The sequence below is a fragment of the Orycteropus afer genome, unplaced genomic scaffold, assembly GCF_000298275.1.
Source record: "Orycteropus afer afer isolate SDZICR_OR568_19922 unplaced genomic scaffold, OryAfe1.0 scaffold00071, whole genome shotgun sequence".
Lineage (NCBI taxonomy): Eukaryota > Metazoa > Chordata > Mammalia > Tubulidentata > Orycteropodidae > Orycteropus > Orycteropus afer.
The window spans coordinates 8,586,612-8,599,390 of record NW_006921658.1 but is presented as its reverse complement, the minus strand read 5'-3'; the positions used below and the strand labels follow the sequence as shown (position 1 = coordinate 8,599,390).

At 41.3% G+C, this 12,779-nt stretch overlaps 1 protein-coding gene across 1 annotated transcript in view; it reads left to right on the top strand.

The window, feature by feature from the left end:
- The first annotated feature begins 2,022 nt into the window (after positions 1–2,022).
- Positions 2,023–12,779, top strand: part of SEC24B (SEC24 homolog B, COPII coat complex component) — a 148,714-nt gene continuing 137,957 nt past the window's right edge. The window contains exon 1 of the mRNA XM_042780928.1: positions 2,023–2,149. Coding sequence (XP_042636862.1) covers positions 2,023–2,149 — 127 coding nt within the window. The remainder of the gene's footprint in view (positions 2,150–12,779) is intronic.

Here is a 12,779-nt window from a genome sequence, read left to right as displayed (position 1 = left end):
CCATTTTTCGAAGCACTCATGGGAAGTGTTGGGACCTATACCAGTGTAACCCTTTTGATGAAGGAGCATGTGATCTTTCGCTCATATGGGCTTTGTGTAAAGAAGCTGGAAATGCTGAAAATGGCTTGCCTCTTTTGTATATATAGAGGCAATACACAAAAACTATGTACTAAAATTTAATTTGTAGTTCATTTAGTACATCAGTGAATCTAATATTATCAATCCATGGCAAGGATAAAAAGAAAGCTTTGCATTATTCTAAGACTAAGACACATTTTATAGTTCTTGAGTGGTGCAAATGGTTAAACGCTGGACTACTAACCAAAAGGCTAGCAGTTCAAACCCACCCAGTGGTGCTTAGGAAGTAAGGTCAGGCAATCTGCTTCTGAAAGGTCACAGCTTTGAAAATCTTAGGGAGCATTCTACTCTGCACACATGGGGTCACCATGAGTTGGAATCCACTCCATGGCAATTAATAACAAAACACTTTATGCTTTTTATAATCTTTCAGTAGATTCCCAATTGCTCCAGAAATACATTGTCTGATGTCATTCTGAACCCAATGTTTATGAGCAATTTAATTTTCAATACATAATGATGGTAGCAGAATCAAGATTCTAAGACAGCAAAACAATTTGGATAATGTACTCCAGTGCTTTCCAGTTAGCGTGCTGGATCACCACAAAATTCCAAAATTTCACTAGTGTATACAAAACAAGCTGAATACTTCTGTATGCCACAGCTCCTCCTTTGAACACCAACTTGATGAGAAATCTCGGCAAATATCTTGAGGAAGATAAAATTTGTCCTCTACCTTTTTCCTACGCAATTTCCCCCTTTTCAATAGCCTCATATGCATATGAAAGCTGGACAAAGAATAAGGAAAACTGAAGAAGAGCTGATCCTTTGAATTGTGGCGTTGGCAAAGAATTCTGAAAATATTGTTCTTCTGGACTGCCAGAAGAACAAACAAATCTGCTGTGAAAGAAGTGAGGCCAGAATGCTCCTTGGAAGCAAGAAGGCCAGAATTCATCTCACCTGCTTTGGTCATGTTGTCAGCAGAGGACATTTCTCCGAGAAGGGTATCATGCTTGGTAAAGCAGAGGGTTCAGCGAAAAAGGGAAATACCCTCATCAAGAAGAACTGACCCAGTGGTTGCAACAATGGACTCAAGTATAGTAAGGATTTTGAGGATGGTGCACCACAGGGCAGTGTTTGATTCTAGGTCGCTATGAGTCGGAGCCTACTTGACAGCACCAGACAAGATACTTTTAACAGTGGAAAAAGTTTTGAATCATTGTAATTCCTGTTTATAATTAAACAGAAAACTAATCTCTTTCTTTGCCCAGGAATTATACACTCTCTACAATTGGGGGGGGGGTTGAATACCATATTTCCTTTGTGATCAATATTAAAAGAAAAAACTTCCAAGATTAGAAAACAAAACCCAGGAAGGAGGAGCACTGGGTGGGTCAATCCTGTCTGGTGCTGCCTTGGAGTCTTGCTTCCCCTCCCAGCAGTGCAGGGCGTCTCGATCAGCCACGCCGATCTACCTTCCCCCTCAGGTGGGACCAGACTGCTTGGCCCGTTCTCCAGAAGCCGTCCGACCTGCCCCAAAGGTACCGCGGCACCCTGGAGTTTGGGGCAGAACTGCTCGGGCTAGGGTCTGCAGCCCGGCTGCAAATCCTGGCTCCGCCTCGGGCCTGGGTCCGCCGGTTTCTTGGCTGCAGGGGGCGCTGCAGCGGCGCGAAGCCCTCGCGCCCAGGAACAACTCTCGGTGGGAGTCCGGCGCAAGGGGCGCGGGACCGGTCGAGGAAGGCTGGGATTCCCGCGCCCGCGGCGGACGAGCAGCGACGTTGGCATCCGAGGTGAAGTGTGGACGCCTCAGTACTGGTCCCGGGTAACTCCCTTCGTGACGCCAAGCGCGTTCCTTCCTCTTCCTCTCTCCTCTCCGGCCCCGCCTTCCCTTCCCTCCTCCCACCTCTTCGAAGTGGAGCCGCCGCCGCCGCCAGCAGCGCCGTCATGTCGGCCCCTACCGGGTCCCCTCACCCGGCTACCAACGCCCGAATTCCGCCCAAACTCGGCGGAACTGCTGCCGCAGGAGCCACCACGCCCGCAGGCCCGTGCTCGGCGCCGCACCAGCAGAACGGTGAGGCGTGCGGCCCTAGCGGAGCGCGGGGCCTATCGGCGGTGGGGCGGCCTGCGCGGCTGGATCGGGGTGGGGCAGGTCCAGAGGGGCGTCGGGGTCGGGCGTTGAGCGGCCGTTGGGGGCGCGGTGCAGTGGCAGTGGGGCCCGGATCAAGCCGGGCGCGGGGGAGGGGCAGTGCGGGACGTGCGGGGGAGGGGCGCCACGGGGCGGGGACGGAGGCTGGCCTGGGAAAGCAGGGTCTAGGGCTATTTACGTAATGTGACCCCAGGCTCGAAATGAGCAGGGCTAGAAGAGGCGGTGGAAAGGGGGGCAGCACACGTGTAAAATAAAATTTTTGCTATCCAGCCTGGACACAGGCCGATTTGCCCCGAGCGACCTGTTCGCTTGGAGAGACCAAGCGAGGAGCCGAGGCCGCAGGTTGCAGGGTGTGTGGCCTGGAGAAGGCCCTTGTAGTGATCTAGTAGCGTGGATTGTGTTTTTTCTGTCTCAGGAAAGTGCCATTGATTTCTGGGGCCCAGCGAACACGTTGCCATCAAGGGAACTTAAGTTAGCGCTCAAGTTTGTAGACAGAAGGGTCTAAATGTGTACCATAAGTGTAATTGTGTAATTGTAACCCTGACCCAATTCTGCTTCGAGATCTGTCATTGCTACGGTCTCTGCTGCTCACGCGTTTGGAGTTTGCTTGTAGTGTTTAAAAGGGAGCAGGTGTCAAACAGATTTAAAGGAACACCTTTAGATGTGAGTATTTTTTCCAGCTTCACTTTCATAAATACAAAAATGTGCCAGAATTGGCCCTGCTTTGAATCAAGGCCTTCATACAGGCACCAGGCATCGTGAAATCCTCTTTTCTTACTCAAGTCGGACGTAGGCTTTTAACATGTAAGGGTTTAAAATCATCGGCTCTAGGATCATTCCCTAATCTTGAGATTTAGAATATTTGTGGATAGGATGTGTGTGTGTGTGTGTGTTTTGGAGGAGGGAAACGTCAAGACTCATTTTATAGGCTTGATAGTATATCAGATGAGAATCCTGGTACAAAGTAATTGACTGAATACATTAGATAAGTATGTTGTCGTGTGTTGATAAGAGAGCAGAACTACTCTAGTACTCTTGAAATGATTGTCTGATTGGCTTTTTTAAAAAATCTTACTTGTTAATGAAATTTATTGAACTTTATGAGCAACTCAGCCAACATCTAATTTTTACAGCTGATGCTTTTTGAAGCACGTTTATACTGAGAATCAGTGGTTGAATTTTTTCTTAAATCAAAAGTGATGGATTAACCTTAATACTCTTTGCATCAGCCTTGCTTGTTGTATTATAGTAGTCATTGCTTACTACTATGGCTTTTGAATATGAACACTGTTGTAGGTGGTATTCACCTGTCCCAAACTTACATAAAGATGTTATTTGTGAGCTGCTTGTGTTCTTGTACCTTTAATAGAAATTCTTGTTTTGTTTTTAAAACAGATTTGTGTGTGAAGGAACCAAAATATGCTAATTTAGGAAGAAATCCCAAGTATTTCTTGGTATTCTTTCCTTGATTTTCTGAGTATGCATTGTTATCTTAATGAACTTGTTAAAGTGGCAAATATTTATTGTAGCCTTTTAAATTTTGTGAGTACTCAAGAAATGCCAAGGTATTTGTTCAGCCAATTGCAATTAGGATGCTAAATCTGTAGGAACAAATCAGGTAATGGATTTAAATGAATAGATGATGCTTGATTTCTTCTGTGCATAATCATTACTTTTAAAGTCAGAGTAATCAATTCATTTCAACAACATTTATTGTATGTGTGCCTGTTGGGTGGGAGCTCTGGTAGGTAGCACAGTGTCTAAGGCACTTGCCTGCTAACCAGAAGGCTGGCAGTTCAAACCTACCAGCCACTCCTCAGAAGGAAAGTTGGGCAATCTACTTTCGTAGTGATACTGCTAGGAAACCCAAGGAGGGGTCGCTATGAGTCAGGTCCAGCTTAATGGCACATAATAACAACACCTGTTGGGTACTCAAGGTTAGAGGGATGGACAAGACAGAATCCCTGCCCTTCTCCTAACTTGGCATGTATTGTGACATTCGAGTTGGTGCTGGCCTTGAGGGATTTGAAAGTGGTGGTGGTGGGGAGCCATCTAGGCAGAGGTTACAGCCTGAGCAAAAGTCTGGAAATGTGAAAGTGCAAGGCATGTTTGTAAAGTGTAAGCAGTAAAGAGGCATAAAAGGTGCTAGATGGGGAAAGCCAAGGCATGGAAGTGGAATAGAAGAGTTAAAAGGAGCCAGGTTGCTGGTAGACCTTGAACTTCATGCTGAGGAATTTGGAAATAAAGAACAATTTTGTTGTGTCTGTGGAGAGGAGTGATTTAAGTAGAGAAACAACAGATTAAATCTGATTTTGTTTGCTAATCTTAAAAAAATAGTTTTTGCTGCATGGTGTTGGCATGCAAATCTCTAGAAAGATTAAGCAGTTATTTAGAGTTCTGATTTATTCTTTAGCCCTACATAAACTAGTTTGCCTTTTAATATATCTCTATGGAATTCCTGGCATGGTTTTAAAAAAAAATAGGTCAGAAGAACAAGTATAAAACACGGAAGACAGAACTGGAAAGCTGGAAGAATGGGTATGAAACATAGAACACGGAACTGGAAAGCTGGAATGGTACATTGAGCTCGTTTAGTTCAATGATTATCAAGTTTTTTAAAAACAGGTTTGTTTTTTCCAAAGGGAATTACATAAAGAGCTCTAATAGATAAATTGGGAGCTCTGGTAGTGTAGTGCTTGAGGCACTTGACTGCCAACCAGAAGGCTGGCGGTTCAAACCCGCCAGCCACTCCCCGGAAGGAAGATAGGGCAATCTACTTCCGCAGTGATACTGCCTCTGCCTCGAAAACCCAAGGAGGGGGTCACTGTAAGGGTCTGACTGGAGGGCATATAACAACAACAACAATAGGTAAATCAGAAAAAAGCAAATTTGTTGTCATTAAAATAGAAGTGGAAGCCCAGGTATTTTCAGAATGCAATTTGAGAACCACCACACCCAATGTTTTTATTTTACAGATGAACTCACAATCCAGAAAAGTAAGGTGTGTGTTTTTCACCACTTCCAGGGTAAGCTTCATGAGGGTCGCACCTCTGTCACTTGTTCACTGCTGTATATTCAGCACCTGAAGCACAGCCTGGCAAGTTGTTCCAGCTGATTTCTGACAGAAATGTGTATAAATATGTATAACAGAACTAAACGTTTCCTAGCCCTGCGCCATCTTTTGGTTGGTGTGGTTGAGTGTTATTCCAACCTAGAGGGCTCATCTTCCAGCACTATGTGGGGTAATATTCTATTGCTGTCCATAAGTTGTTTTTTTTTTTTTTTCTGTGATTTGAGTGAAAGTTCACAGAGCTAATTCATTTTCCATACAACAGTTCATGCATATTTTGTTTCATGACATTGATTGCAGTCCCCGTAATGTAACAGCTATTTTCCTGTTTTCCTCCCTGTGCTTACCTTTTCCCTGTGTCCTTCTTTCCTGTGTATTTCTGTCCTCTGACCTATCGCCCTGTGCAAATACTGCCCTTCTGATGTCCCGTGGTGGTTCTAAGGAATGTACCCACCTGGTATACATGTTCACCGTATACACCTGTCGTTTGGCTGGAAGCCACAAGAGTGAGTTTAATTCCAGACCCTAAAGGTGACTAGAGGCCATGGTCTCGGGAGTTTCACCAGTCTGTCAAACCAGTTGTTGTTGTTGTTATTGTTGTTATGTGCTGTCGAGTTGGCCCCCGACTCACAGTGACCCCTCCTTGGGTTTCCGAGGTGATATCACTACGGAAGTAGATTGCCCAACCTTCCTTCCAAGGTCTGGTTTTTTTTAGGATTTTGCGTTTTATTCCTCATTTTTCTTTCATTCTATCCAGGCTCTCTGATACTGATTTCTTTCCAAGTAATTGGTGGTCGTAGTTGGGCACCATCTAGTTCTGGTCTCGGCATCCTGTAGGCTGAGGTTTGCATGGTCCACTAGTCCATTGGACTAAGTGTTTCCATGCATCTTTGGTTTTCTTCATTCCTCTTAGTGTCAGATGAGGAGAGACCAATTGTTGCACCTTAGATGGCTGCGTTTATAGGCTAATTTTTGGAAGTAGGTTACTGGGCTTTTCTTCCTAGTCTGTCTTAGTCTGGAAGCTCTGCTGAAACCAGTTTACCATGGGTGACCCTGCTGGTGTTTGAAACACCAGTGTTGTAACTTCCAGTATCATAGCAACATGTAACCCACCACAGTGATGAATGGGTGGTAGCTGACAAGTTGTGGGTATTCATTAAGCATTTGTTAAATAAAGTCTCATTCAGTCCTCTTAATTTCAAGTCCAAATCTCTTTCTAGTAACAGATTCTAAGAAGTTAATTTTTAGGAACTTCAACATTGTTTTTGAAGGATATGGAATATAGAGGAAGAAAACTGAGACTTCATTATCACCTTTTCTTATTTTCTAGGTTTAGCTAAGGAACTTTTTCCCAGTTATTTGAAAATACAATTTGACTTCTTTGAATCTGTGAAATCTTTCTCTTAAACTTCATTCCTTGGAATTGTATTTCTGCAGTTCAGTTTTGCATTAAGCAGCAGATGGAACTTTTAGAATTATTAGTGTTTCCATATGAAGTATTCATATTTTTCAATTTTCATTCATACTTTTGAGATTCCTTCCAGAACTGCTTCCTCAAACCACATAGAGTGAAAGAATTTCTGGGTAATGATAGTATAACTCCAAACTTGCCTCCAGTTGACTTTAGTTGAAAAGAATCTTTTAAGTTTGTGGGGCGTGGAGATGGAGGGACAAAGCACTCAGATTTAGCAGTAAACCACTGATTTTTTATTTGACTTTTAGAAAGCAAATAGTGCCCATTTCAAATGAAAATGTGTTTCCTTCCCTTCATATGCCCTTTCCAAGACTGATGGATACTACTAGCAGTTTTGTCATTTTGGTTGTCAGTAGTGGAAGAAAGAGAAATAAAGGGAATTTTTAGAGTTTATTATGGAAGATATAAACAAACATACCATTTAATCAACAATACTATCTGGTCAGTTATAGGACACCTTCAACTCTGAGACCACATGCAAAATTTAAAATGATATAAATCTCCCTAGTGTGTATGGAGTCCCTTTTGATTAGAGCCAGCAGGTCTGTGTCTCAGGTTTCTAGTCTTTGTTTATAGCTAACTAGGAGCCTCAGGCCCTCTCATGAAGATACTGCTGTGGTGGTGATAATATAACTATCTGGCTACATAATTTCCTTCTGAGCTTATTGGTGTGTATCTCAAGTGTATTAAAAAAATTATTTACTTCTTCTGTAAACAAAAGGAGCTCTGGTGGCGTTGTGGTTAAAGCATTGGGCTGCAAAACAAAAGATCGGCAGTTGGAACTCACCAGTTGATATGTGGGAGAAAGATGTGGCAGTCTGCTTCCATAAAGATGTACCTTATGAGGCAGTTCCTCTCTGTCCTGGAGGGTGGCTATGAGTCAGAATCGACTAGATGGCACAGTGGGTGGGCACTGGCTTCATGATCTTTGATGTGTTTAAGTCCATTGTTGTGAGTACTGTGTCAGTCCATCTCACTGAGGGTTTCCCTCGTTCTCAATGAGTCCTTACTAACCATGACGTCCTTTCCTAGTAATTGTTTTTTCCTAAGATGCGTCTAAAGTAAATGAGACAAAGTCTCATCATCATTGTTTCTAAGGAGCGTTCTCATTATTTTTCTTCTGAGACTGAAGGAAATTATTCGGACTCGCAATCTCCTTCACTGCCGTGAGTTGGTTCTGACTCATAGTGACCCCTCCTTGGGTTTTTGAGGAGGTTTTCTTTAGGAGTAGATTGCCCAGTCTTCCTTCCGAGGAGTTGCTGATGGATCTATGGTATACTAAAGGCATTGAAATAGAGCATGTTCTGCTCCAGTCTTCAATGGACCATCCGAGTCTGTGCTGAATGTTAGCAGATCTGTATTGTTTATTCAGCCCTGAGAAATCCACTATTTCCAATAGGCTGCGCATACTCAGAATTGTCCAGAAGGTGTGGGCTAGTGAAAGGTTGTGTATTTTGATACAGTACAGATTTTTGTGAAAAAAAATTAATATCTCTTAGTTTCAGTGGAGAATAATACCTTCCTCATTAGGTTGTTAGAAGGGCTATATTAAATTTTTAAAGTACTTGGCCGCAGTAGGTGCTAAATATAGTTTCATTTCCTTCAGCATTCCAGGTTATAAATTCTCTGATGGCAGAGACCATGTGGGTTTTTTTCACCATATTCCCAGTGGCAGTACATAGTACATATTCAGTTGAATGAGCAAACTTGGCTTGGTATTCATTATTACTTTTGAAGACTGGCCACAGACAGGATTCAGTGTGTGGACATCTCTCCCCCACCCACCCACCTCCCAAGGTATTTAAGGCTCTATATTTCCTTAGAGGAGCTCTTGTGGCCTAGTGCCTAAGGCATTTGACTGCTAGCCAGAAGGATGGTGGTTCAAACGCACCAGCCATTCATAAGGAAGACTGGGGAATCTACTTCCAAAGAGACACTGCCTTGGAAACCCAAAGAGGGGTTGCTATGAGTTGGAATCGATGCAGTGGCAGTGAGTTGTTTTTTTTTTTTCCTTATGCTGTCTTAGGGAGTTCTGGTAGCATAATGCCTAAGGCACTTGCCTGCTAACCAGAAGGCTGGTGGTTCAAACCCACCAGCCACTCCTTGGAAGGAAGATGGGGCAATTTACTTTCGTTAGTGATAACTGCCTCAGACACCCGAAGAGGGGCCACTATGAGTCAAGTCCGACTTGACGGCACATAACAACAACAACAACAACAATGCTGTCTTATCCTACTTAACCACAAATCTATTTTCAGATTTCCTCTAATAAGGTGTCTACCTTAGCTAGCTGCTTTGCTGGAAAGGGCTTTGGTTTTAAGTTTTTGAGATTTATGTGCCAAAAGCCACCTGTAATAGGAAGTGAGAAAAAGCAGAATGGAGTAGAGAGGGAGTAGTAAAATAATGCCTTGTCTATCTTGTGGCCAAGTTTAACCCATTTATTTTTCCTAGCATTTCTGAGAAGCAGAAATTATGAGAAGAGCTGTAAGCCTGGCATTACAATCACCAGTGCCTGGGTTCTTTGCCACTTACAAACTATTTGAATTGGTATGAATTAATGAGCTTTTAAAACGCTTAACAACAGTTGAGCATTCGGCTCCTAATTTAAAGGCTGGTGAATGATGTCTGTTTCCAGAAAGATTACAGCCTAGAAAACCCTATGGGGCAGCTCTGCTCTGTCGCATAGGGTTGCTAAGAGTCAAAAATTGACTTGTTGGCACCTGACAACAACAGTGAGCTTTTATGACTGTTTGTAGAATGATAGTGATAACTTCTTGGGAATGTCTTGAGACTTAAACAAGATTATATATAGAAAAACAAAGTGCTTGGAATGTTGTAGGTTCTCAACCACTATTGTTTTCTTTGGCCCTTTCACTCCTTGTGCTCATTATCATGGTATCCAAAGAGGACAGCTGATGTAGTGGCAGGAATGATCTATATTTAATGCAGTGAGATTTAGTCCAAATGGTTGCTGTAGGCTGTGTCTGTAGGCTCTGCTGCCATCAATTTCTAGGACAGTTACCTCTGCAGTCAGGCATAAGTTTGCATCTTTTGCAGTACAGAAGAGAAATAATACAAGGAAATATTTATCTCAGAGTTTGGGACTCTCTGTAGCTATTAGCCTTCCATTAGAATAATCTTGGGTATTGAAATGTGCTGTAGGACGTCCCATTTTTGAAGTCTGATAAAAAATTTAGGGTTTCTGATAAAAAATTTCTTTAGGGGTATATGTGTGTGTGTTTTCTAAATTTTATTTACCTTTTTATTATTGAGAAGATACTCAGCAAAACCTACACCAATTCAGTATTTCCACATGTATCGTGCAGTGACATCGATTACACTCTTTAAGTTGTGCAGTCATCTTCACCCTCCTTTTCTAAGTTGTTCCTCCCTCACCAACACAAAACTCACTGCCCCCTAAGGTGACCTGTGTAATCTTTTGAGTTGCTGTTGTCAATTTGATCTCATACAGATAGTTCTTAAAAGAACATAATGGTTAGGGAAGACGTTTTATTAGTTAAGCTAAATGTTTATTTGGTTTTAAGATAACTCCAGGGGATATTTTTGGTTTAAGGTTTAAAGATGATCTCAGGGCTGTTTTGTTGGGTTTTTTTAATTGTATCTTAGCAATTTTATTGATATGTTATTGGCAGGGGTAATGTTCATATTCAGAGTATTCAATTCTTAGTATTATATGTGTTGAGCACTGACTGAGTGGATACCAGCCGTGATGCTACAGTGGGATCCTATAAGCCTCTAACTGCTAGGCATTAGTCCTTTAGTTGCTGGATCATGTAGAGATCTGAGAAGGAGCAGCATGGGGGCAGTAATGGGGGAGAAAGACAAGGTCTATGACTGTTTACCAGCTGGTTCAGAAGTATTTTAGTATTTAACAAAATAAAGTATTGAAGTCATTAGGGTTTCTGATAAAAAATTTCTTTAGGGGTATATGTGTTGATTATTAACATGCATACTAGTATATGCATCATGGCCTATTTTTTGTTAGTTCAGGGGTGAATGAATATATTCTTGGATCTGATTCTACCTCTCCAAGTTAGTATGAATATATCTCAGTAGGGTAGAATATCTTACATTTTGCTGACTTCTTTGTTCTTGTTAAAAAAACAAACCCAACCCACTGCCATCGAGTTGACTGTGACTCTTAGCGACTCCCATTGGGTTTCCAAGGCAGTAAATCTTTACGGAAGTAGATAGTGGAGTGGCAGGTGGGTTTGAACTACCAACCTTCTGGTTAGTAGTCAAATGCTTTAGGCACTGCACCAGCAGAGCTCCTTATGTTCTTGTTAAGATAATGAAAATTTTTAATCAGAGCTTTTAAAAATCTGAAATTCAGTTAAAGAAAAGGCTAATGAAGCAATACCCTTTAATTAAAAATGTTACTTTAAGGGAATTGCAGTCAAATGATATGAAACAAAAGGTGTATGAATTGTTGAATGGAAAACTGATTTGCTCTGTAAACTTGCACTCAATGACAATAAAAAGTTAAAATTGTTGCTTCTGTCGTGTGGGAGAATGTTCATACTCTTATGGATGTTTTAGGATTAGTAGAAAATGGAGGCAGTTTACTGGGTGTTACTTATTTTTGTTGTTTTCTCTCAAACTTTTTTTTTCCTTTCAAAATCATAGTTGTGTTGTAGTAGAAATTGTGCTATTTTAACCTTATTGAAGTATTTTACTATATTTTTGTGTTTAGCTTTACTTTTACATTTCTTATCAATCTTGCACATTTATAGTATGTTTGGTAGCCTTTTGTGTGTTTACTTTTTCCTATAAAATGGCTATATAATGTTAGACTAATCCTATCTTGGTGGTTTGTTTATTTTTCTTGAGGTTACTTTTTGCTTTAGATTTGTGTTTATGTCTCAAGTGAGCCCTCAGCTCTAATTGGCAGTCCTACTGTATTTTCCTGCTCCATTCCCATTTCATACCTACCCCTTTCACCTCAAATCCTGAACATCCCCTCCCTTCTCTCAGAACACTGAAGACCTTACTTCTTATTCATTTAAAAAAATAAAGCAGTCTGAAGAAAAGGTATTCATCTTTTCATCAACAAATCTGTCAAATCTTCCTGCATATTGTCTTGGCGTACCTGAGAAGAGTCCAGAATTACATTCCTTCCCTCTTAAGAACTTGGTTCCTGCACATAACTCCTGGACTGTTAATTTTGATCTTTAAACACATGAGCCTTGTTTTATGCAATGAATATGCAAGTACCAGCAGTTTTGTATAAATTTAATCCACAGTTCTTAACAAATATTGTTTAAGCTCCTATGTGTGTGTTCTTTTGTGTGCTAGGTACTCTGGGGGATGCAAATATGAAATGTTCTCTGCAATCCAGGAGTTCTCTGCACTTTAGCAAAGGAGCAAGGGAATGTAGGCACCAAATACATATTTCCCCTATAAGTTGTTTGAAATTGGTGCTAAGAGTTTTGAAGAGAGATTCTTTTGAGTTGAAATAATAGATGAAACTTGGGGAAGAAGTGAGGTAGAACTTCAGCTAGATCTTAACTATTGGACAGACTTTGAATGGAAAGTTAATAATGCATAAAGGTAAGAAATAAAAAAAAAAAGTACTTTGAGTCAGGCAAGGGTATTTGGAGTAATAATGAAGAATAGTTTTGCAAGGTACATTAGGGCTGTTTATGGATATTCTTTTTTGATGTGTGCATGTATTGCTATAAATTGGCCTCTGATCACTGCTTTTGCTGTGGCCCAAAGATTTTGGTATGTTGTGGTTTCATTCTCATTTGATTCAAGGAATTTTTGAATTTCAATTTTTATTTCTTCTCTTACCCAGTCTTGCAAGGAGGATATTGTTCAGTTTCCATGTGTTTGCTCTTTTTCTGTTGATCTTCCTATTGTTAATTTCTAATTTGATAGCATTATGATCTGAGAAGATACTTTGCAGTATTTCAGTGTTTTTAAATTTATTAAGGCTTGCTTTATGGCCTAACATATGGTCTATCATGGAAAATGTTCCATGTGCACTG